Source organism: Cynocephalus volans, chromosome 8, assembly GCF_027409185.1.
Source record: "Cynocephalus volans isolate mCynVol1 chromosome 8, mCynVol1.pri, whole genome shotgun sequence".
NCBI classification, from domain to species: domain Eukaryota; kingdom Metazoa; phylum Chordata; class Mammalia; order Dermoptera; family Cynocephalidae; genus Cynocephalus; species Cynocephalus volans.
The window spans coordinates 11965995-11992193 of record NC_084467.1 but is presented as its reverse complement, the minus strand read 5'-3'; the positions used below and the strand labels follow the sequence as shown (position 1 = coordinate 11992193).

The 26199-nt window shown below is 53.4% G+C and overlaps 1 protein-coding gene across 1 annotated transcript; it reads right to left on the bottom strand.

The window, feature by feature from the left end:
* Nucleotides 1-1055: 1055 nt before the first annotated feature.
* EFHD2 (EF-hand domain family member D2) lies at nt 1056-18003 on the bottom strand. Its single transcript, XM_063106552.1, has 4 exons — nt 17639-18003; nt 4859-5006; nt 3594-3728; nt 1056-2617 (listed from the first exon to the last, which is right to left on the bottom strand). The coding sequence occupies exons 1-4, from the start codon at nt 17938-17940 to the stop codon at nt 2486-2488; spliced, it is 717 nt and encodes a 238-aa protein (XP_062962622.1). The 5' UTR covers nt 17941-18003; the 3' UTR covers nt 1056-2485.
* Nucleotides 18004-26199: the final 8196 nt, after the last annotated feature.

The window sequence follows — 26199 nt, the reverse complement described above, 5'->3', positions numbered from 1 at the left end:
CTGGAAATTCTGATGGTTTTCCCTTGGGGAAAGTTATCAAAAGACAATGCTTAACCTAAAATCCTGCTTTGATAGAGGTGGCATCTCAGGCATTGGGTAGCATGCGGGAGTGTGTGCCCCAGGAAATACACTGGGAGGACGCAGCTCTCCCCAGGCAGGGCCTGAGAGGAAGCCAGAGGGCATGGGGCATCCTGGCTGCTGTAGTACCACCCGTGACCACCCGGGGGCAGCGACCCCCAGCCTAATCCTAAAGTCACATTCCCCCACCTCACTTCAGGTTGTGCCTGGGAAAGCGGGGTGCCCTGCCCCAGGGGAAACCACAAGGCTAGGAAGACCCCTAGCCCACCCTCCTATTGAACAGATGGGGAGACTGAGATCCAGTTGGCACCTGATTTGTCCAAAGCCGCACAAGGAGCTGCTGTTGTCCACCCTGCTCGCCATACCACCACCCCTGGGGTAATTTCCAGCCTGTTCAAGACTTTGGGTGTCTCTGTGTGTGGCAGGGGGTGCTTAGAGGGCTCTAGGGTGCACCCACCAGAATCCCCTTGGCTTTAATGCCACTGTGTTGTGTGCCACGGCCCTGTGGAGATGCAGCTCTTCCTCCCTGAACTCTTGAGGCAGGGTCGCTAAATGGTTAGGGCACAGGCTGTGATCTCAGCATCCTGCTGCCCCACTTGCTTGTATGCCTCCGGGAGACTTTCCAGGCCTCCCCATACCTGCAAAATAGGAATAAAAATATCACCCTCTACGTGGGCTGGTTGTGAGGATTAAATGAATTAATATATGTAAAGCGCTTAGACTAGTGCCAGGTGTGTGATGGTGTGTGGCACCAAACACTAACCAACCTTCCATTTGGAAGAGTCCCCTCTTCTCCCAGGTTTCTGACGTGATTGCCCCAGGTGACCTCATCCCTGTCCCCTCCTTTCCCAGCCCTTCTCCTCCCCTCTAACCATCAAGAACCACACAGACATGAGAATATAGAATTTTATCTTATTTTAGTTAAAAAAAATAATCGTACCACCGAATGAAGAAGTAGCTTTTTTTTTTTTTTTTTTTTTTTTTGGTGAGGAGGAATAAAAATAAAAAGCAAAAAGCCAACAGAAAAGAAAATTTTATATTCATCTGTATAAACATATCCACTAAGGCAAACGCAATCCAGGGCCAAGGCTGCTGCTGCGCTGGGCTCAGTACCTCCTAATTTCTGCAGATTCTAAGGCCAAAAAAATAAAACCTCTGCAAGTCCAACGGGAGCTTCGTGGACTGTTGGGGCATTTTACTAAAATAAAGAGTTATTGAGTTTAAAAAGCAGTGACGCTGTTATGACACACACTGAAAGTTGCATAACCGTGGCCTCGATGGCCGTTCACTTGTTGGGACTGGGTGACAGTCACAGTTTCACGACACAGCAACAGACACACACACGTGAGCGTGCACATGGGGAGCTGCGGTGATGGGCAGGGGGGGACCCCCAGGGGGTGGGCATGACAGGCAGGTCCCGTCGCTGGTGACAAGGCGGTGGACATCACTTGGGGAAGGATGACGAAAGGGCTGAGCCCCGCTCCCCACCGCCCGGTGCATGCAACACACTTAAAGCACTTCTTGGACGCTTCCCAGAGAACCGAGATGAAGCGCTGGCTTCCTTCCCTATGAAGGTGCCAATTCCACCTCCCACCCTACTCTCTCCAGAGCCCTGGGGACCCTCAGGTTGTTCTGTGGGTGCTAGGGAGTGATGTTTCTGCCCTCCAGAGACTTCCCTGCCCATGACCCCACGGCATGCCCATCAGAGTTGTGTGCCTATGAGGTAGATTGGCACAGCTGCCCCTCACCCTGCCTGGCTGGGCTCAGTGTCCCCATCAGCAGGGGGTGCCAGGCGCCTGGGTCCCTTCACCAAAACAGAAGCTCCCCACCACCATTCCAGCACATAGAAGAGGCAGAGCTGGAGGAAAAGGTCTTGGGGAGGGGCCCCCTCATGCCTCCAATAAGCCCCTTGGGTCCTGCTCTATGGAGGTGGCCACAAGTCTTCCCATCTCTGTTGCTTCTCCATCTGGGAAGGGGCTGTCGGAGGTCTCCAGGGGCAGCGTACCTGCTGGTTAAGGGCAGGTGGCCCCTGGGCAGGGAGGGGGGACACGTGTGGAGGGCAGGCACAGGGGCAGGAGGAGCCTAGAGCCGGAGCTGGGCCTGGAGCAGGCAGTAGGGCAGCCAGGGTGTGGGAGGGACGCGGGGATGCCAGGGAGGGCTGGGCCAGGCAGGCAGCCAGCGCTGGTGTCGCAGCCTCAGGAACAGCGGAAGGGAACGGAGAGCTACCGGGCCACCTCCGTGAGACCCCTCCACTCGCTCCGCTCACAGACATTCTCAGGTTTCGAGTGGTGGTTCGGTCAGACAGAGGCAAGGATTCTGGCTCGACCCGGCCCTCCACATGCCCGCCCTTGCCTGCTGTACTGGGCGCTGGGCTGGGGCCCGGGCAGGGCGGTGGCCGCAGCCCCGGCTACTTGAAGGTGGACTGCAGCTCCTTGAAGGCCGCTTTCCGCTGCTTCATCTCCTCCGCCTGCTTCTTCCTCTCCTCCTGCTCAGCCTTGATCTCCTCTTCGAAGCGGCTGGACTCGTTGATGGCCTGGACCTGGCGGGGAGGGGGGAGGGGGTCAAGGGTCAGGGCTGCAGGGGTCTACACGCTGCCACCGTGGGCTGTTTTCTCTGGGGCCCCTTCTGCTGCATCCCACCCAGCAATACACACAGCAGCTGTCACCAGCTCCGGCCCCGGGCCAGGCACTTCATTGGCCTGAGCCTGTTTCTCCACTTAGAACCTGGTGCTCAGTAACTCTGATCTCATGGATTTGTTGGGAGGCTTAAAAGAGATCATGTATATTCGGTGGCTGGGGCAGAGCAAGGCTCCTGTAAGGGTGATTTCTGATGTGGTGTGGTCCTTCTCCTGTTTCCTGTCCAGGGAATCTAGCTGCATCCCGGTTCTGCTCATGGACCCTGGAACAGCCCATCAACACTCGGAAGCCCAGAGGGAGGCAGGAGGTGGCCTCTAGAAGGAATGTTCTTAGTGTAACATGGAAAGAGGGAGAAATAAGGAAAGGTGGGTGCCCTGGGCAGGCAGGAGCCACTAGACCATACCTGTCCTCTCCATCTAAGCATGTGCTGAAAGAGGAAGGTAGTGTGCATGCAGGTGGCCGCTGGGGCACCCTGTACTTCCTCCAGACTGGAGCTGGCAGGAGCAGTGTTTCTGAGAGGCCCTGGGGAGATTGTGCTATGTTTCTGGGCTCCTCTGCTGTCTCCTGGGCCCTCCCCTCTTAAGGCCCTGTCCTTGGGGTAGTAGCTGTGTGTGCCAGGGCTGGGGCAACTCAAGGTGATCCCTGTTCCCTCTACAAGAGTACACACCTCTGTGAAAGGATCACAGCCTGGAATGGGAGGCGACAGAAGCCAGGAGTGCTGAGGGCCTTGCCCAGCTGGGTGTTTCCATCTCTGTCTGCAGCCTCAGCAGGGACAGGAAGGGGACGTGCTAACCCTCAAGCTCAAGCAGGCTCTCTGTCCTGGAGCTGCGGTCAGGGCACCCCCTGCCCCAGGCTCCACGCAGTGCTCAGGCTCCTCACCTTGGCTTCGAAGAAGCTCTTGGCCCCCTTGACGCCCTCGGTGGAGACATCGATCTCGGAGAGGCGGGCCAGCACGCAGAGCCCGCTGTCCTCCTGCAGCTCCCCAGCCGCCGCCTTGCGGAAGATCAGGAGGAACTGCAGCGGGAGGGGGCACGTGGTGTTAGGAGGGGAAGGAAAGGAGCCCCTCCCTGGACCCAGCCTCAGACCTCCCCTGGAGAAAGGGAGGTGTGCCGGCTCGCGGGGCTGGGAACCAGAGGGCTGGGTCCACACCCCTCCGTGCTCCTGTGCTCCCACTCTCTGGGTCTCTGTTTGCCCATCTGTAAGATGGGAGGTCAGGGGACTCATCTCCTGTCCTCTCAGGATCCTGGGTCACTGCAGCCTTGCTCCATCCATGCCCAGCTCCAGTCAAAACTGACGACGTGGCCTCAACCTACCCCCTATCTCGGTCTTCCACTGTTCTCCAGACAAATCTGCCCCCCATTCCATTTACTGAGTCCTAAAGGTACTATGATTGTGCCCATTTTGCAGGATGAAGAGGGTTCAGGGACAGTAAAACACTTGCCCAAAGTCTCAGTGTCAGAAGGATTTGAACACATCTGTGGACTCCAAACCCTGTACTGCCCGCACCCTCCTCCCTGGCCACTTGTGTCCCCCAGCTGCCCCTGCCACCTGTCTCCTTCCCTGCCTCTTTATGCTTCCTGCCAGCTCTCCCAGGCCCAGCTTGAGCCCGACTCTTCCAGAAGGCATCCCCCAGTGCCACTGTTGGCTGGCTTTCAGGCTTGCCCATAGCTCCTGTCTCAGAGTGACGAATGAGTGAGTTCCTGAGTGTGAAGTCCCTTAGCACTGTGCCCGGCCCCTCTTGGGCCTGCAGTACCCATCTCTCTTGTCCGGCCCCTGCTCTTCTCTGCAATCACAGTGCTGTGTTGTCTTCCTCTGTGGTGTCTCCGCTTCTATACTCCAGGACCCTAGGAGCTTAGGGCCTTTTTCTGTACCCTGCAGTCTGCACAGGTTTGGGTATACAGAAATCACTCAATATATGCTCACTGGATGAAAGAATGATGTCTCTCCTTCTCACTTAGGTCATCTCAGAATGCCCCCTGCTGCAGGCACTGGGAAGCCCCCTGAAGCCTCAGCCATTCACAGCTGGCTGTTCAATGACAATGTCATTGAATGAGGGGGGCCGGGGATAAGGGATGAGTCTCTCCCAGGACACCAAGTCCCCAGGTGTAGTCCATGGTGGGGAATGGGGTTGGGTCAGGACTTACCTCCCGGAAGCTGAGCTTGCTGTCAAAGTCCTCATCCACCTCTTTGATCATGTTTTTCAGGCCCAGGTGGGTCTGGGGGGCTCCAAGTTTCTCCATCATGAGCTTTAGCTCCATCAGGTCGATGAAGCCATCCCGCCCGGCATCGTACCTGTGAGTGCAAAGAATACATCTTGGCACACTTGATGCCTGACCCGTAAGAGAGGTCAAAAGCCTGAGTATAAGGAGCCTGGGGCTCAGAAGGTATCTCCCAACAACCAAGTCATCTTGTCACAGCTGGAAGGGACCTCAGTCCAGGCAGAGTCTCGCTATGTGGCTCAGCTTCTGCTTGGTTACCTCTGATGACGGGGAACTCACCACGTGGCCTAGTAGCCTCCTGCATGTTGAACAGTGCTAACTTTTGGACAAGTCTGTGGCACAAGGAAGCTGAAATCGTAGCCTCCTTGTACTGAATGTGATATGAACTAGCAGCAAGAAAGAATTCATAATACCATGGGGGTGCAGATTGGGCTCTGAGGTTAGCACTCACTGACCACCTCCAGGACCAGCTGGCTTACTGGCACTTCCATGGGCACTTGAGGGACATCTTGGGCCTACCTGTCCCCCACTCCCTGGCTCTACCCTAGATGGCAGAGTCTTGGCAAGGGCAGGGATTCTCAACCTCAGACTGTTAACATTTTGGGCAGGATAATTCCTTGCTGTGGGGGGCTGTCCTGTGTGCTGTAGGATGTTTATAGTAGCATCCCTCCTGAGTTGGGACTGCCAAAAATGTCTCCCAGACATTGCCACGTGTCCTCTGGGGGCAAAACCATTCCACTGAGAAGCACCAACATAGAGGATGAGACACAGATGTGAAAGGTGGCCCCTGTCCATGCAGTAAGTGGCTCTTCTCACCCAGCACCCTCTGTCCTGGGGAAGTCTATTTGACGCCTCCCAGCTTATGCTACATACTGGGGGTGGGGTGGGGTGTAAAAAGCACATAGTAGGTGCTCAAAAAATGTTGAATGAATAAATAACACAGGAAGAATGGAGGGACGTCTAAGACAGAGTCTCTGCCTTTGCTGAGCATCTTATCTTATCCAGGAGGGAGGCAGGAGGAGGACCAGAGGTCGCAGGAGGAGGATCTACTTCTAGTTTCCAGGAGGAGGCCCCGGGTGTGTTCAAGGCACAAGCTGTGCAGGGTGCCTGCAGGGAGTGGTGGAGATATGGCTGGGCTGGGCGCTGGAAAGCCTGGAACAGTGATCAGGCGATAACAATGCTTCTGCCCAGCACACTTAGTTCTCTCTCTCTCTTTAATCACCAAAGGCCTGGCAGCGACAGGGATGGGGGAGGGGAGCAGAGTCTAAATGTCTCGACCTGTCTCTACTGGCCTCCTTTTGCTAAGAGTTTGGGTCAGAGAGGGCCGCCAGGCCGTCCCCTGGCTGGAGCACACAGCCTGGCGGATGAGGACACTGTTTGCGTGGCCCAGCCAGGCCTTCTTATCAGGCTAACCGAACACCTGCCCTGCCTGTCTCCTGGAACAGCTGGGGAGGAGGCGGTGGGGTGGGGAAAGTGGTCTCAGGGACGGCGAAACAGGCTTTTCTGCACCTAAAGAAGTCTTGTGTAGTCCCTAAGGCCTCAAGCTGGCTAGGTGACGGCAGTGTGACACGGAGGGGCTGAGTTCCAGAAACCTACGTCCTGGGGGCTCAGAGATCTACATGAACACACATCTCATTCCTGTGCCCTCTTTGGGGCTCCCAAGCTCCCTTTGCCCTTCTCTAGTTATACAAGAGGTTTTCAAAAAGTTCATGGAAAGATTAATATTATCTTTTAATTCCATTTTTCCGTGAACTTTCTGAAGTACCCTCATACATAAGCTTTGCATAACATTAGACATCTAATAGCAACCAATTACTGAAATCTGTCTTTGTGCTGGAAACTTCACTTAATCCTCCTAATAACCTTATTTTACAATGGAGGCTCAGAGAGGCTAAGTGACCTGCCCAAGGTAACACTGCAGTAAGGAGCAGGGCTTCCACCCCCAGTCCGTTGGATTCATAAACCCACACATTTACTCTGTGCCCAGCCCCCCACTCTCCCGCCTCACCACATGTCCTGGGGCTGCCAGCAGAACACAGATGTCTGCCTGGAGCGCCAAGGGGAGCATTTGTGCAAGGGGTATAAATAGTTCACAGGCAAGTGAGTCAGTGGTTGGAAGTGATGCAGCATGGGAAAGATGGGTCTTGGGGACCCTAGAGGGAACAGGGTCCTGAGTCCTTCTTTCCCACCACAGGGTGAGAGGGCTGGGGTGTGGGCAGATGGGCCAGAGGTCCCTGTGGGCAGTGGCATTGCTGGGGTGGTGGAGAGTGTAGGATTTGGGAGGGTCAGGAAGGCTGAAGCTCCCACGGTCCAGCCTTCACCTTGAGCTGGAGGGTCCTTGCAGGGGCACAGCAGAGGGCTCTCCTTCCATCTTTGGAGCCTGTTTGCAGTGGGTGGAGGGGCTGGGCTGCTGCTGCCTGACCCTGGCAGCAGCCTTGTGCAAATCACATGCACTCCCCTCCACAGCGCCCCCCAGGAAAACAAAGCCCCTTTGCGCTCTGAACTTGGGTTCCAAGGAAAGGCAGTGATGACATGTCAGAGCTCTGGAGCCAGGCTGCCTGCGCTCCTGAGCTGCATAATGCAGCCGGTTCTCAAGTGGGAGTATAGATGCCACCCCCCCAGAACACCTGGCAATGTTTGGAGACATTTTTGGTTGTCACAACTGGAAAGGCAGTGCTACTGCCATCTGGAGGCCAGGGATGCTGCTAAACATCCTACAGTGCTCGGGATAGCCCCCACCACAGAGTTATCTGGCCCCAAATGACAATGGTGCTGAGGTTGAGAAACCATGCTGAAATGCCTCTCAAGGAGTCACTGAGGATCAACTGAGCTCACATATACCAAGTACTTAGCCAAGCACCCGGCACACAGAGCCAGCTCCATAAATGGCAGCTACCACTGCTACAGTGAGATTTGGTTACCTCTGCTAAGCCTCCACTATGTGCAGGGCACTTTCTCTTTACAACCCCTGCACTCAGCAGTCTGGCAGTTCAGGCTCAGGGAAGGGGGATTGTGAAGGTACCTGCCTGAGATCCAGCCGGTCAGAGGTTCAGAACTAGCCCTATGGGTCCCATGTCCTGCTCTCTGCCACCCCACCTGCCTCTCCCTGCACCCCAGCTTTATTTACTGCTCAAGTGTATGGGTTTCTGCTGAAGCCAGGCGCAGCTCAGTTTCGTAGGAAGTGCAGATAAAGTGTCCAAACTTGGATGGAAATGTGGGCTCTGGATCCCTCTGTCTCTGGCGGCTCCCAGGCCTGGCTGGGCCTTGGCTCAAACCACAGTTTGAACCACGGCCTGTATCAATCAAGGGCCAATCAATTACCAGTGCCGGGCTCCATCCTGGGCAGGCTCCAGACCCCAGGGGGACAATGCAGGGGCTGGCCGCAGTGCCAACAAATCAATCACCACAGGAAGGAGACAGAGGGCTGGGAGAAGCCAAGTGCTGGGGTGGGAGGTGGGGCCCCCAGAGGAGGCAATCTTGGAGAGGGCTGTTCTCATGAGACCCCTGTGAACGGACATCCACCCTTGGCTCTGACATCATCTGAAGCTGGGGATCAGCTAGGTTTGGGGATTAACCTGATTAAAGATGACCTTGAAGGTCTGTGCTCAAATCAATTCTGCTGAAACTGACCCGGAGCCAAACTCCAGCTCTGCCAGCTGCTGGGTGGGTGACCCTGGTCAAGTCACCAAACCCCATGAACTTCAATTTCCCCATCTCAGGATTGAGGCAAGGATTAAAAGAAACGATACAAGTAGACTCTTAGCACAGAGCCTGGCCCACAGTAGGCACTTAATATGCACTAACTATAATAATAACCATTTATTATTATTGTTAATATCTACCTTTAGGATTATGAAAGAATAAATGAGATTGCAGATACAAAATGCCTAGCACATCATAGGTGCATAAACCTGTTAATTTCATTATAATAATATAATAACATAGCAGCTGCTATAGCAAGAGCTATGTGCCTGATACGATGTTAAGTTCTTCACACATATAATATAAAAATGGTGATGATAATTAGAATAATACTGATAAAAAACACGCTGGTTTCTCCCACAGGCTCCAGTCCTGATAGTACAGGGCTGGGAGGAAAGGGTTGTTGTGGGTTGGCCTGGAGGCAGGGGGTGGACAAGATGACCCAGGGTCCCTCCAGCATCTCCACTTCCTCTGAAGTCCCACTTCTCCCCTACAAGGCCTGATTCAAAGATCCAGCAACGTGGGGAGGTGGAGAGACTGAGGGCCGCTGGGCAGAGCCTTTCGCTTTGTGGGAAGACGAAGAGAGGGGCCTCAGCCCTGGATTGCTCTCCTGTCCCACTGCTTTCCCTCCTCCGAGGGAAGTGACAAAGGGGGTGACTGTCACTGTGTTGCCAGCAGGTGGACAACTGGTAGCCCAGGAGAGAATGATGTTCTAAGATGGCTGGAAATAGGCCTATGTCTGGCTGAGGGGGACCCTGATCCATCAGCCCTCTCCCTGAGCTAGAATTGAGGTTGCAGGTGGCTCAGAGGACCCAGGAAAAGAGAGATCAGCTCACAAGGTCCATCCAGTTAGCCTGGTCTACCTGCTTCATATAATGTGGGGAAACTGGGGCCCAGAGTGGGCAGTGATCAGCCTAGGGTCACACAGCCGGTGGGCTGTGGGACTCCAATAGCTGGCAGCTTTCCTCCTCCCGCCTCCCTCTTCTTCCTGGTCTCATGGAGGGTCCCACATTCTCGAGCTTGCAGGACCAGGGGAGGCTGGGCCAAGAGCTGGGCCTGGGGCCTGTCTGGGAAGGCTAATTCCACCGGCAGGACTGGCAAAAAAGCTCCCGGGCTGGGAGCTCAGCACTTTTCCCCAGCACCAAAGGGCCTGGCACGGTGCCCACATTCCTACTCGCCTCCCTTGAATAGTTCTCATCAGGGAGGGCTCAGCAGCTGCCGCCCCGGATGCTGGTGACAAAATCTGCTCCCATCCCCCCTTGAAAGTAGAGCAGCCAGCCACCACCCAAGAAGACCTTGCTCCTTTGGGTTGAGCACGGTCCCACCCAGCGGGCTGCTTCCCTGCTCCCAGCTCTGATAATCAGCAGTCACTGGGGTGGGATGTGGCTGGCTCCTACAGCATGTAGTGTCAAAGCCCTGGCCCTGCACCCAGGGCTTGTCCCCATTTCATAACAATATTATCGTTACTGGCTACTCTTTGCTGAGCACTTACTATGTGCCAGGTACTATGCCAAGTGTTTTGCAACAGATTCTCACAAGAACTCCATGAAGTAGGCATAAAGATCTCTGTTTAACAGACGAGGAGACTGAGGTTCAGAGAGGGAGTCACTTGGCCAAGGTCATAGGTGATAAGGGTGCAGGTGGGATCTGAACAAGGCCTGTTAAAAACATGTCATGTCCTGATGCCTACAGACCCCCTGTCAGAGAACTTCAGGGTTGAAAGGGACATTAGAGACCATCCTGATTAGCCCTTTGTGAGGGTCAAATTCCCAATGCAGTTTTCCTGCTTGGTGTCTTGAATACCTCCGAGGACAGGAAGCTCACTCTTTCTCTAAGGTGGCCCTTTTTGGCTTTGGAACTATCAGAAAGTTGCTCCTCATGCCCCCTGCCCCCTGCAGCCGTGCTGTGCAGTCTGATGGCAGAATGAAGCAGTTACACAGCTGCTGCTTAGGGAGGGTGGGAGCGCAGGGGACCCCAGGAGGACAGACAGCTGAAGAAGGAGCCCTCGAGGCCCACCTGGCTGTGGACTCGACATTCAAACAGACCTGGTCTCCCCCATCTCCCTCCACGGGGAGGCCTCCATGGCTCCTAGGTCTCTACTCTATGTTCTGTGAAATGGGAAGGCAGATCTCTTGGGGCAGGAAAGTTCTAGACCACAGAGAAATTCTGGCCTTGCTTGCTGCTTGCTTCCCCTTGGAGGGAAGTGCAGGTGGCAGCTGCATGCTCGGGAGCCACTGCTCAGCAGTGTGAGTTCCCGCCTGTCTGCACCCCCAGACTGCTTGACTCATGTGGGGAAAGCCCAGCACTCCCCACTTCCTCTGGCCCTATCTGTGGCATCTGACACTTGATCTGGTGCCCCGTGTCAGCCTTGTGTGTGTGTGCGTGTGTGCATGTGCGGTGCTCACGGCTTCCCTGTGGCTTTTCAGTGAGTCTGAGAATCAAGTGGGAGTCCCCAGGTTGATAGCCATTTGCTGGCGGCTGTCAAGGCTTGGGGACATCCTAGTCTCCAGTTCAACCACCTCAGGCTGAGCCACAGCCACCACCAAGGGGCATCTCTGTCACCGGCAGCATGGCAGTGGGTTTCCTGCCAGCTTCCCCCCCACTGTGTCCTTCCCTTCCTGCTCTTAATAGTAGTTATTGTTATAATAGTGATTACAAAGGACACTTACTGAACATCTAATATAATCCGGTGTTTATTACTTAACTTAATCTTTACCTTATTCATCTTGTTATCCCCTTACAGCTCAGTCTAAGCAGCTGCCTTAGGCAAGTGGCAGGGACACGGCTGCGGGGTGGCCCAGCTTTTAGGCTTCAGTGTGCACACCTGGGGAGTCCTGCTACCACGCAGACTCTGATCTGGTAGGTCTAGGGTGGAGCTTGAGCATCTGCCCTTCTAACGAGCTCTGGATGATGCTGATGTTGCTGGTCTGTGGACCGCTGTAAGAGTGCAGGTGACATGGAGTCAGACAGACCCAGGTTCAAATCCTGCCTCTGCCCCTTACTAGCTGTGTGACTTTGAACAACTCACATGAACTTTGAGACCCAGTCTCCTTATCTGTAAAATGGGCGACGATCATCTTGTGGAATGCTAAGGAAGGATTAAATGGGAGCGGGCTGACGACAGTCTTCTCGAGCAGACCAGGGGCCAGGTGCAGGAAGGGTCTGCTCAAGAATCCCCGTCTCGCCACACTTGTCTGGCCCCGAAGCCCCCTCTCTGCTGTCCTTGAAAAGCAGAAGTCAGCCAAGGAGAAGGCTGCCGGGCAGCAAGAGGGAACTGAGCTGCTGGAGGGTGTGGGGACCAACACTGCAGATGCTGCAAAGTGACTTGCCTCCTCCAGCGGGGCTGGCCTTGCAGAAAGGGACTCTGACCTCCCTGAGGCAACAATGCTGCCAGTTCCTGAGCCTGGACTCTTTCAGCTGAGGCCAGGTCCAGGCCTCTGACACAGGTGACAAGGAGAGTGGAGAAGAGACCAGGAAGAGAAGGCAGGAAGGTGCAAACCAAAGGGGAACCAAAATCCTTGGGGGCAGGGAGAGGAGAGGTGACTCAGATGCAGAAGGGAAGTGGGAGGGGCAGAGATGGGGCCTGAGGTTGGGAATTCCTCCCTCCTCAGGGGTGTGGGCAGTCCCTGCCCCCCCAAGACAGCTCTTGGCTGCTGCAGGTGAACAACTCAACCTCTCTACCTCTCATGGAGGATTTCCCCCCAGGGCTCTTCAAGGCCACCCAACCCCCTCAATCATAAAATCAGTCTTCATTTGGCCTCTGGGGGCTCCCTAAAGGAAGACCTGCTCCTAACCCTGCCACTGCCACTTATAATAACCTTGGACATGTGACTCAACCTCCTTGAACCTTGACTTCCTCATCTGTTACATGTGAATAATAATAGTACCCACCTCACTGTGCGGTGTGAGGACTAAATTCAGTTCCCTAAATAATGCACACAGGCTCCTTTGAGAACAGCTGGACCTGGTGGCTCTGTTTAATGAGGAAGGGGCATGGGGCAGGGGGCTGGCTGCAGGTCGCCACGGTGTCCTTCATGATAGCTTTCAGTCCTCAAGACAGAAATAAAAAAAGGCACCATTCATTTCTAGCCCTTGGGTGCATCGTCTCTACCCCTAAATCCCTAAATGCCACTGTTCTCTATGAGACCTTGGGCCTCTTGAGAGCAAGAACTCGATGCTTCACTCTATTCTCTGGAACTTACACATAGCAGGAACTTCATAAAATATTTGTTGTTAGAATGATCATGTGAGTGGACCTCGTGTTTTTCAAAACCATCATCTATTAAGTAAACAGCCCACAGACCAGACACTATGATGAACTGTTTACAAAGGCTCAGGGTTTTTTACACCTGATCCTCAGAACTTTACCAGTAGGTTCCTTAGCCCCAGGGGAAACTGAGGCCCGTATCCTGCCCAGAATTGCCCAGCTGGGCAGTGGCAGACTGGGGTTCCGGTTCTGTAACATTCCAGAGCTGCTCTTTGCTCTCCCTTTTTTCTGCCACCTGCCTTCCACGTAATTAAGTGATAATGAATTCGTTTCTCCATTTTTGTTATTTATCCAGGCCATATGTACCTGTCAATCAGAGCGTCTGTTCAGCTGGAGAAAAGAATTCTCATGCTGGGTGCCCGTCTCTCCGGACCAAAGCAAAGGGCTGTTGCCAGCCTGCCAGGCCAGGCAGCTCTGTCGGGGGTAAGTGGAGGCAGCCAGTGGCTATTGTGGAGCTATCTCGGTACCAGCCCTAATGACCAGGGTGAGGGGTCCTACGAGAGGCCCAGGAGAGGGTGTATCTTGAGTTGGGGCTGATGGCAACAGTACTTAGTAAGTACTTACTCTGTGCCACGTACTGGGTTAGGCACTTTACAATAACCCTGTAAGGTGGGCATTACCAGCATTCCTGTTCTAGGGTGAGGACTGGAGGCTTGGAAAGGTTTAAATGACTTGCTCCAGGGCCCATGGCTCTGCCAGATTGCCTTCCAGGAGGGACTCGGAAGAGTTGCAGAGTGACCCAGAGGGAGGCAGAGCAGGGGGAGGGGAGAGGAGGGGAGAGGAGGGGAGAGGAGGGGAAAGGAGGGGAAAGGAGGGGAAAGGAGGGGAGTGGAGGGGAGGGCGGGGCTGCCTCAGGAGCTTGTGAAGGGAAGGGCCAGCCAGAAGGAAAGGGAAGACTGCCTCTCTGACGCAAGGGTCATGAGATGAAGCGGCTGGGGATGCGCTAGGCAAGGCAGATGGAACTAGGGCATCTTCCTCAGATTCCACAGCAGGTTCAGAATTACATGGCCGCCTACCTTTCTGGCAGGTCTTGACTTACTGAACCCTCCAGAGCCCCACCTAGTCTGTTGCTAGCCCCAGGGTGGGCACTCTTATGGCTCTCTAGGGCCATGCCATGCCCCACCTTGCCTGGAGGGTTCTAGAGACAGCCCTGAATGGACAGGCAGAGGGAGGGAGGAAGAGGAGTGGGAGATGAAAGGTGTTGAACACAGCTTGGGGCCACACGGGGAGGAGGACTCAGTCCAGGCTCAGTGAAGCGGTGCCTCCTTGTGCCCGGCACTGGGCCAGAACTCTATGTGCATCACTCCTCCGAGCGCCACCCTGAGAAGCGGGGACCACTACCCCCATCGTACAGACAACGATGCTCTGGTTCCAACACTGAAAACCTCCCCACGATGCTGAGAGCAAGTCACTACATCTTTCTGGATCTCAGTTTCCTCTTCTGTAAAATGGGAGGAGGGGTGAGACTCAACCCCTGAGGCCTCTTCTAGGAGGAAACTGCATGACTGTGAGTGTGAGATCAGTGACAGTGGATCCCCTCTTCTCCCTCGATCTCCGTCCCCAGGAAGTCTGCTCAACAACCAATGCTGAATGGATATACCAGCAGACCCTGCAAGGCACTTCTGACATCCAAAAGGGCTCAGGACCCCTCAGAAATACATGTAAGAAGGTCAGAGCCAAAGGACCTTTGCAAATCATCAGAAACAGCTTGCTCCTTTTATAGAAGGGGAGACTGAGGCCCAGGGAGGGCAAGCGGACAAGGACGGAAGCCCAGCTCCCAGTTTTCTGTCTGATCTCCCCTCCTGCACTTTGCTGTGGCAGGTGGCTACCCAGGAGGGCAGGCTCCTCTCCTCCCTGCCCTCTGCTCTCAGGAGAGCCCTGGCTGTGATCCCTGGGCCCTGCTTGGCCCCAGGAGGCTGCAGCCCCACTCGGAGAGTGGAAGCAGAATGGGGGTTTTGTCCTCCACGAGAGCCTGTCTGTTGGCTGTGTACAGCCAGGACTCGGCTGGGCTGGGCTGGGCTGGCACAGTGAAGCCTTGTTTCCTTGAATACAAAATCTGCAGCTTTCCACCCTTGCCAGGGCCCCCGGCAGGCGGCACTTCCTTCCCTAGAGGTCCAGCCTCCCGGCCCCTTCCTACCCCCTCACCCCTCTCAACACCCCAGCAAGTAGCACTGGTACCAAGAGGTGGCTTGGGGGGGCTCAGCTCCCCCCAATCTCCATCAGAGTACCCCTTGTCAAATTAGCATCGAAACAGCCTGTGTAAAAAGTGAGCTTGCTCTGTAAATGCAGCATCAAGACCACTCCCCAGCCATGAGCCTCTTCCCACCAAATTGCAGCCTCCCATGTCCCGCTCATTTGGGGTGTCTGGGTTCTCCCAAAACAGCTCCATTTTTTTTTGGAAGATGTGGAAGCCCAAGAGAAGGAGGGATCTGTGGGAAAGAGAAACTGAAGCTGATGGTGGACACACGAAGTGTGAAATCAGCCATGAGCACGGGAGGGGGTGTTGAGTGCATTTACTGACGTGAAACCCAGAAGGGAAGAACACGGCTTTTGGACTCACAGACACGAGTTCGAATTCCAGCTCCATCATTATCTAGCTGTGTGCTCTTGGCAAGTTACTTAACTTTGCTGCGCCGAGACCCCTCCTGTGCACGATGGTGACAAAAACAGTTCTACATCATGGGGCTGTTGGGAGGACTCAAGGAGCTTCTTAGCGCCTCAGTACTATCAATACAGAGGTCTTTGTGTGTCTGAATAATCTCTGTACTCCCCCAGGGGGCCAGCTCTACAAGGAAGTTACACACAGTGAAGCCATACTGGGCTCAAGGAACTTTTGAAGAACTCCAACCAAGACCCTGGAGTCAAAGAGGTGGAGTCCTCAGGGCCCTGGGACTTCCATGCAGAAGTTCAGAGGGGGTGAGGCCAAGGACTTGATTTTCCCCCAGACTGACCCTTGCCAAAGTATGGGGCTCCTAGTCACCCCGGACTGAGAACCAAAAATCTCTTCCCCTGCGTCGGGGCCAAATGCAGAAGCTACAGTTGCAGCAAGCAGTGGGAAGTGGGAAAGATCCTTCCTCAAGCTGAGCTGTGGGTTTGCAAAACACCCCCTTCCTGGGCTTCCTGCTTGATGTCTGGGCACTGTCCACTGCTGGTGGCTGAGGCTGACACCCCGCCTTCCCCCAACTTCCGGCCCAGCTCAGATGGAGCCTCAGCCTTGGGCTGCCTGTGCTGGGTAGGCTACATCGCTTGACCCCTCATCCAAGACAGCTCGGGAAGGTTCCATCCCCTTCAGGATCCACTCCAGTACTTTTGGGCTGTTCCCTTTCCAGGAGCCAGAGGCAGGGGGATGGGGAAGAGGAAGCGGGGAAGGGTACCAAAGGGAGGGGGACTGGGTACCTTCACCACCTCCTGGACACAGACATGGCTGGGGAAGATTGTGGCTGACTGTCTCAATCCAAACAGGGCGGACCCAGGGATGGACCAGAGCGGAACTGGAGCCCTCTCTCTCTAGTCCCTTCACAGAGATATTAAGTTGTTTTTTGGTGAAGGGGGTAGGGCTGAGCCCACAGGCTGGGGGTGGGGGGTGCCTGTCTAGTCTGGGTTGAGCACCCTTACCTTTCACTCCATATGAGTCCACATGTGAAACCATATGGAATAAAGGGTAGGGGTCGGGTAACCGGGCAAGTCAGATAGGAAGGGCCCCCCTTTCTCACTGGAGTGGTGTGGGGCATCAAGGATCCTGTGTGGGGAGGGAAGGGGGCACAAGTCGGGGAGGAGAGATGGGGGCCTTCTGACGGAAAGCAGGGGAGCGGTGACTGCAAAGCTGTTGGGTGTGGGGGAGTGGGGGGGACAACTATAAGAGGAGAGGGAGGACTTCCCAGTCCAGAGGGCACTCAGCCCTGAGGGATGACCGGGGAGAGGTTCACATGCCTGCAGAGTGGGGGACAGGGACTGAGGGGTCCCTCCCTAGGGAGACAACTTGAGGGTCAGGGATTTCGGTCCTGGCTAACAGAGTGGGTGGCGGGTAGGGGTGGAAGGGGCTGAAGAGTCTCTGCCCACAGTTTGCTATAGATGTGAATAACTGGAAGGGAAGGGGGGACCCCTGTCCAGAGCCCACCTTGAGGGGGATCTGAGATCAGCAGAGGAAATGAAAGGACCCCAATGAAAGGAATGTGGATGGGGTGCAGGGCATGGTCACCCTGGGGAGGCACTGAGGTGGGTGTCTTTGACCAGCGTGTGTTGGGGTGGGGGAGGGGAACACCAGTAGCTGGGATGGGGGAGAAGGGAGGCCGGGGGTCCTCAGTCTCGGTGTGTGCGGGTGTGGGGTAGTGGGGAAAGCGTCACTAACAGGGGCAGGAGGGTCTTGGGCCAGGGGCCAGAGGCCCGGTCCCGCTCACGGGGGCTCGTGATTCTCAGAGAGGAGCCCTGGGGTCCCCCACTCCATGTGCGCGCTATGGTGTACTGGGGGGTCGCATTACTATGAGGAGGGGTCGCGTCCCAGGGGCGGGGGCGGGGTGGAGGTGGCCCGGACCCATATGCATGGTGGGATGGTGGGTCTGGAAGCCTCGTGATGATCTGGAGTCCCCAACCCTGGTGTGTCAGGGTTTGGGGGCAGTTTGGCTGGCGGCAGGGATCCCAGGACAGCGCGGGATCGGGGGGATCGGGGGAATCGGGGGTTCCGCGGCCCGAGCCCGGGGCGCGGGGTGGGTGGGGGGCCGGCTCGGGCGGGCACTCACTGCTTGAACATCTTCTCCATGTCCTTGATCTGCTTCCTGGAGAACTCCTTGAACTCGGTGTAGGGGTTGAAGACGCGGCGGCTGGGCGACTGGGGCTCGCCGATGCCCTGGTTGAGGTCGGCGCGCCGCAGCAGCTTGGCGCTCAGCTCGTCGTCCGCGCTGCCCAGCGCCTCGGCCGCCTGGTCGGGCGCCCCCGCCGCCGCTGCCGCCGCCGCCGCCGCCCCGTTCAGCCCGGGCTGCCCCGCGGCCTCGCCGATCTGCAGCCGCCGGCTCAGCTTGGTGGCCAGCTCGTCCGTGGCCATGGTGGCCCGCGCGGCGCTCTGCTCGGCCCGGACCCCGCCGCCGCGCGCCGCGCTCTTCCTCTTCCTGACACGCCCCGGCGCCAGGCGCCGCCCCCGGAGGTGGGACTTACGCCCCCGGCGGGGACCGCCCCGCCCCGCCCCCGCCCGCCTTCCCGCCCCCGCCCGCCTTCCCGCCCCCGCCCGCCTTCCCGCCCCCGGCTCCCGGCCCGCGCGTGGTTTCTCTCGGTCGTCCCGAGCCCGCCATCGCCTTCCCTTCGTAAGGTTGGCGGGGGGGACCCGGTAAAATGCCATCTCCCCTCCATGTCCTCAATGGGGTGGCGTTGCGGGAGAGGTAGGGCTGGGGGGCCACCGGCCCGGGGCCTGAGCGGGAAGGGAAGAGGGGTTGATCCCCCGCGGTTTGGGTGTGGGTCAGGGGCTCAGGGCGGTTGCTGCCCCCCAACCCCATCTCTGGAATCCCCACGCCATGAAGTCGTAATCCTGTGTCTGTGACACCCTGTCGGTTGCTATGGAGATGACTCTATGCAAAACACTAGCGTTCTCCGAGGGTTGCAGGCGGATGAAGAGGGTGGGTCCGGTGAGCAGGAACCCCGGCTTAGATTTAATCGTGGCTGAAGCTGCTGGCATCTGTTGGAAAAGGATAGACCAGTAGCTATAAGGGAGACGGGGCTGGGCCTCACCCGTGAAAGGTCCTCCAGGACGGGGGAGAGGGAGAGGGGAGGGGGCTGGTCCTCTCCCCCTGGCCGGCTGCATCACATGGATGACTTGGCAGAGTAGCTGCTGGGCCAGGGTTTTCGCCTGTGACTCTACTTTAGGGAACTGATAGGGAGATCTTGATCTTGTTATTTTGTCGGGGGCTCCAGAGGAGATATGTCCTCCCCAAAGGCTTACGGGATGAGGCTGGGGGAAGAGTTCAGAGAGGATTTATCTCTGTGGACCTCCAGCGTCAGAACCACTGGGGCACTGGTTGATGTACAGATTCCTAGGCTCCAATCCAGACAGACAAAACTGACTTCTGGGGTGGGACCCAGGAATCTGCGTGTTAACAAGCACCCAGGGGAGTTCTGTTCACTGAAGTCTGAGAATCACCGATCTAGAAGGGGGGCTGTGCTCTGTGCGTATTTTCTAACATGTTTGCATAATGTGGAGGGCCCTGTGCAGAAACTGCTCCCACCAGCCAAGGTGCAGAGAAAAGATGGATGCGGGTCTTAAAACCTGGTGCTTTGGAGGCAGAGAGCACTTAATGTAAAAGCCAGCAAGCTGTTAGAGGGATTTGCACAGAATGGACAACTTTGTCAATTTGCTGTGTTTAAGAACATTGCTGAATTAACTTAAAAATTATTTTTAAAAGAATGAAATTGAGAACAAAAACTTTCAGAGTTCAGAAAATGTGAAGTTTTCATTCACTTGTTCGTGAGACTGTTTCTGAGTCCAATAAAGAGGATCAGCTTAAATGATTTTGTTTCTTTAAAGCTCATATGCAGCCTTGAAGGACCCAACAGAAGTAAAATTGTTATTTAATGGATGTAGGACTAGGGGCAGGGTGTAGACTGAAACATCTAAAATTATGTCTGCAGATGCTTAGGTTTACCAAATTCTTAGTCTTCCATACAAAATAGCTAATTACTTTCAAAACTGGTGAGCTTCAATCTACCCCAACTTATGATTTTGAATGAATCTGCATGAAATAGGGCTGCCTTTATTATGAAATGTTTTGCATCTGCTTGACGTGGGAGCAAACTTAGTGAGATGATGTGAGGGTTTTGCCTTCTGGAAAAACAAGTTACATATATGTGAAAAACCTGGGGTTTGAATTTTTTGCACTGTTGTGTGAATTCAACGTCCTGGTCACAGAAGGAGGGAAACCCCTACGGGGATGGACGTGTCCTTTCTTAACTTGGGCTTGCAGAGAACGTTCCCAGGATCCTCTAGGACAGGTGTCAACCACCTCCTACTCCTCCTGTGGCCACCCTGGTTCTAGTACAGGCTTCTGGGGGTGCGGGGCTTACATGTCCTTATAACCTCATTTCTCCTTCACCACCCCCCCCCCAGGAAAAAAAAAACAAACACATCACCCGAGTCTGTTACCTATTTGGCAAGTGTGGACACAACTTTGGGAGGGCGGGCAGGCTCCATGACACACAGGTGGAGAAATTCCTGGTCATTACCTTTTGCATCTTGTAAAAGGGATGCCGAGTACCCAAGCCGTGCTGCTATTAAACTCAGAGCTCAGGAAATGCTGCCCTGATGGGTGGACCCTTTCAACACCTCTTGGGGTGATTTTTCTCACAGGTTTTCGGGGTTTGTAGAGCTCTGAGGCTCTGGGACCACAGGGTGAGAGCTTGAGCTGCTCAGTGCTCTGCCCCAGTGCAGAGGCCTTGAGACTGTGACCTGCTCCAAAGCCGGAGATGCCTGTGAAGGGCTGCCTTTAATTAGCACTTTTTTCCTTCTGAGGTCACTGGACTTCAAGGAAAGCACTTTTTTAGAAATCAAAGAAGTAGTGAAGGAGGGAAAGGCAAAGGCAACTGATGTGTCCTGATGGGAGGTGGAACTTTCAGGAAATATCAATTACCTCCTGATGAGGGGAAATCACTTTTGAATGACCCTGAGTTCTGTGCCCCAAGCCTGGATTCTGATGGAAGAAAAAACGATCTGGATTGGTGACACATTACAGCATTTGGTCATGTGGAAAGAATGATCTTCAGGAAAAATCACACCCTCAGCAGAGGATTTTTTACAGAGCCAGGGTGAGCGAGAGCCAGTTCTGACAATATTCCAGCCGCAAGGGAGCTAGGCGGACTTAGTCATCATTGACTTATGTTTCTTCTCTTCCTCCCACATCTACTTGTATAACTCTTTTGGGGAGGGGTGAAGTGATATTAAGAAAAACAACAGCACTTTCAAAAAAGGGGAGGAGAAACAAGGGGAGAAACGGTTGGAAAGAGCTCTTGGGTGATGGGGAGATGGCATGGACGTTGTGGGGGGGGCATTCCAGAGCCCGACAGGACTGGGTGGTCCCTCCGGCCTGAGATGCTGGGAGAATGAGGAGGGGTTAGAGAGGCTGTCAGAGGTAAAGTTAGCTCATGAAATGCAGCACTCAGCACTTTACAGATACCAGCTTACTGATTATTCATTACATACACTCCATAGTCATCAGAAACCCCTGAGGGATTGAGAAAGAGGCACAGAGGTCAAGGTTCAGGAGCAGCTCAAATACTCCTTTGGAGCAATCTGGGTGAGAGTAGGTGGGTCACAGTCTGGTTGGCTCTCAGAGGCTTTCTGATCACCTGCAAAATCTGGAAGGCATGCAGGGGTGCAACGTGGGGAGGAGCTGGTGTCAGACTGGCACGTATGGGACCACTGAGCAGGGGCAGGGAACAGGGGGCAGGAGGACAAGGGGACGGTGATGGGGACAGTAGCTGCAGGTAGACCAAGCTGCAGGTCATAAGAAACCGACTTATCTATAGAGCTCTCTTTCTATGGTTATCTTGGATGGAATGAATCTACTTGAAAACCAAGATGGTCTTTCAAATTAGTTGAATATGCCCAGCTGGGCATGTTTTTGGCTTCTAAGTCACAGGCAGGTCAATATCCAAGTTTTATACCCTGACAGGCTTGAATCTTAGCCCCGTTTTAAACTCCCAAAGAGAGTGTGTGTATGTAGGGTACCATAAACCCAGCAGTACTGCTCCTGCAGTGGCCTCCTGGATCCCTTCCAAAGACGGTAATAATATGGATGGCTGATTTTGATTTTTATACTTGCAACAACTACTCTATGAAAGCAGTGTGCTGCTACATCCAGGCTATCAAGACATATTTATTAAGTGTTTTGAGCACTGGGCACTGGTCCTGGAATTCTCCTGTTCATAGGCAAGCGAGGGATGGGGGAGGTGGGGACCAGAATAGCCATTTTGAAGGGTGAGATTTATTGGATCCCACACTGGGCTGCTGAGAGAGGCTACAACTCTTTTAGCTAATTTCCCTCTGGTTGGGAACCAGCCCTTATTATCTATAATGAAGCGTCAGTAAAATATTTGATGTGCCCTCCCAATGCAACTTCCTGGAGGAAAGGACCTATCTGGTTCAACTTTGGATCCTCAGTGCCCAGCATGGTACCTGGACTGAAGTGAGTGCTGGAGAAATATCTGTTGAATGAATGCATGATAGCTGGCTCTGCCTGAGGGCTGGGGATAAATTGGGTGTTTTCTCAATGTCCCCTCCAGGCATCCGGTGGCCCATTTTTAGGTCTCAAGGTCACTGCCAAGAAAGAGAAGCTGCTAAAGTGACACCTCTACTCACCCACGTGACTCAAACAAAAGTTAACAGGAGCTCTTAAAAAACAAGCCTCTCAAGTGTCTGTCCCCTATCTTCTCTGAGAAGGGGTTGGGGCCAGGTGACCTGCTGGTCCTTGGGCATCACTGTAGCCCACAGGTCATTTAAGCAGCTCTCTGCTCAGCAGACAAGGCAGAAGGAATAGAAGGTACAGCTAAACACTGCATGCAGCCACTGCAGGGGCACTGGAGAACTTGTGAAACTGAAAGGGACATTGTGAAATTAACACATAATGGACCAGTGCAGATATAGGCAAAGTCAGTTGAAAGAAAAAGCATGGTACCTTGGCTGGGGACACCTGCCCTAAGTATTAACTAAAGAAAGCAGGCAACTCTCAGAAAGGGACTTGTAAGCCAGGATGCCTAGAGGAAGGAAAAGTGCTACAAGTATTTTCAAGCTGGTCCAGGGGAAGCAGGTCTTTCAGACCCACTAACAACGCTCCTTATTTTGCAGATGCTGCTCTGTGATGGCGTAAGACAGTATGGGGTAATGGTTAGGAGCTGGGTTTGGAAATCACAGTAGGGTGACCGTGGGCAAGTTACTTTACCTTTCTGGCCTCAGTTACATTGCCTATAAAATGGGATACCGATCTTTTTCCTGTAGTACTTGAGAAGATTAAATGATAAAATTTTTGTAAAGTGTTTAGTGCAGCATGTGGCATATAATAAAAACTCAAAATACTCTCAATGATGAAGATAACAATAATCTGGCTTCTCAGTAGTCATGTGGCAAGCAATAGCCATACTATTCCTAATAATCTAGTCTGGGTGATAGTTAAACACAGGGGTCAGCAAATCTGGCCCTCTGCATATTTTTATGAATAAAGCTTTATTGGAACACAGCCATGCTCATTTATTTACATATGCTGCAATGAAGGAGTTGAGTAGTGGCAATAGAGACCCTATGGTTGGTAAAGCATAATGGTCCTTTACAGAAAAAGAGCTTTTACTATCTGGCTCTTTACAGAAAAAGTTTGCCAAGCCTATTCTCATTGAATAGTATACAACCAGTATATTGGAGCAGTTAAGGTTACAAAGTCTGGGCTCCGACTCTTGCTCTGTGACCTTGGGCAAGTTATTTACTTACTCTAGACTGTCGTTTTCACAGGTGAAACAGGGGTGACGCACATAGAATTAGGTGTGATAATGTTTGGACCATGCTTAGCACAGTGTCTGATGGCTAGTAAGGACACTGTACAAAGTAGTTACTATTATTAACTATTGAACATTAACTGCTGGAAGGCACAAAGAAACTCCCAGAAGAGGGTCATTGCTGCATGCAGCTCTCTTTAAAGAACACCCCGCATAATCCCATCCAAAGCCAGAAAAGATACGTGAACGTCAAAGGTGAGCTCTCCCATGTAACATACCCAGTAAATTAATGATTCCAACTCCTTTTCAGTTAAAGCAATAGCTCAGAACATGAAGAAAAAGAGAAGCAAAGGTCAGGGCTGTGAGGCCTGGCATGGAGCATCAGTGCCTGGCACATAGTAGGCACCTAGTATCTGAATGAATGAAGGCCGCTTGTTTAACCATGAAAGTAATTTTCCAGTCAAAGAGCACCTCTGATCTCTCTGATGATAAGACCACAGATAGCCAGAAGATAAAATTTCTACCTCCCATATTTTAGGGTCTTTGGAGGGAAAGCAGTGTGTTGAAGATGAGAGGAAACTCCAAACAAGAACCTGCTTATGCTTCCTGCTGCAGGATGGAGGCATTGCAGTGGATTCCTGGGGAACCAATGAGCAAAGAAAAATGTTTGAAAACAAAAGTAGGCATGTAAGTTCATGAATTGGCCCAAAATAACTTAGGACACTGAGTGGACGGATGCAAGTGGCTCATCTTGATGGAAATGAGGCCAAATTGATAAGCTGAATAGTCTACCCTCACCTGGTGCCCCAACTCTTGCTTCAGGAGGCCTCAGCATGAAACAGAAGGATGCCTCGGCATTAGCAGGTTTTGGGTTTCCTGTCAGTGTTCGTGTGTTTCTTTCATTCCTAAGGCCCTAAAAAATTGGAAACTACTCCACTTACCAGGAGCACACTTTGGAATGTATATCCAGAAGCTATTTTTTTCCCCTCAGACATTTCATGACTCTGGTTTCTACAACAGCAGGCGATGGTGATGCTGCCAAGTTGCAAGAGAAGTGCACCTTATCTGCAAAGTCACGAATCCAGGAATCCAAGTGGGCTATCATTGGCAAGGGCAGAAGGAAGTCGTTTGTCTTAGCTTCTTGGAGGATCAGAAGAAGATTGGGAGGTTTTGGGGGCACTGCAGGACACTGCTGTTACCTTGGTACAACCTCCAAGGGAAAGGTTGCTGGTAGCTTCTCAGAACCACCAGTGGGGGTGGATAGCAGGGTGTCTTAGTAAAGGCCAGTTTGGTTGCAAATCACAGAAACCCTAACCAGCTGAAGCAAAAAGGGGGCATCTATGGGGAAGAAAAGACAGTTCCTGATTGTCCAAGCCTGACTCTTCAGCTTTGCTTAGTCTTTGATTCTCTAACCTTCCTCATTTCCTTCCAATAAATGCTCTTTCTGCTTAAGTTAGCCACAGAGGTTTCTGTTTGCAAACATGGAATCTGGAGTGATACAAAGGGTCCTAGGGGAACCCAAGGGCAAGCATTGGAACTGGACTTCACAAGGAAAGGACCCAGGACCGAGAAATTCATCAGGAATTAAGGTAACTTTCTCCTTCTGTGTCTGCTGGGAATGTATTTAGCTTTAAACAACAGAAAACTATGTGGGTAGACTGTAAAAATTTGGAGCCCCTCCCACACTGACTCTGGCATTATCTGATGGGCTATTAACAAACACAAGGCAGGTGGAGACTTGAAAAGTGCTAGTGCATTGGGGCTTGCCCTCACTTGCTGCTCTTGGGAACCTGTGACCACCACCATGTGAATGAGCCTGGTTTCCCCGCTGGCCGACGGGTGAGCACGCTAAGCACAGACGAACTGTCCAGCCGAAGTCTTCTCTGGACCGGGTTTCTCAGTACTACTCACACTTCAGATCAAACAGTTCTTTTTTGTGGGGAGTTGTTCTGTGCATAGTAGGATGTTTAGCAGCATCTTCGGCCCTCTACCTACTAGATGATAGTATCACCCCTCCCCCCAACCAGTCGTGACAATCAAAATTATGTCCAGACGTTGCCAAAATGGGAGTTGTCTTCACACGGGGAGTTGGAGGAGGCAAAACTGCCTCTGGCTGAGAACTACTGCCCTAATCCAATGTGCCCGACCATGACCAGGCCATTCTAAACCATTCAGCCCCGCCAAGCCAGCCCAGACAGTGAAAATGCCCACCTTGACCCATGGAGTTGTGAAATAATAAATGTTTGGCATTTTAAGTTACTAAGTTTTGGGTGGTTTGTGCCACAGCAGAGACATATCCACCTGACTACAGTGGATTAAGTAGAGAGGGCTTTTTTGTCTCACACAGCAAGAAGTACAGAGGTGGGCAATTCAGTCACGGCTCAGAGCACTGTGGTGCCAACAGGCCTTTTTGTCCTTCCGTTCCATTGTCCTTGGCAGGTGGGCTTTGGCCTCTTGCTTGCTGCCTGATGATCCCCAAGATGCTGCTCCAGCTCCAAGTCTGAGCTCCAGGAGCAAAAAAGGAGACAAGGCAAAGGGACAAGGGGCGAATGCTTTCTCGTAGCGAAGATTGCCTTTTGTTGCAGAAGGGTAGCCCTCCTCAGGGGCTTTCACTGACATGCTATTGGCCAGGTCTGTACAATGTGAGCCGCCCTAGCTGCAAGGGAGGCAGAGAAATCAAGGCCTTTCACTTCGAGCCTATATGGTAGAGGAAAGCGATGTTAAGCAATGACTAAGTTGTCTTAACATCGCTTAGCATCTGCTGCACTGTCTCTGGGGTTCTGTGTTTCTCGTCTCTACTTATTGCATATCTACTTTTTCAGAATACTGGCTTTGTTTC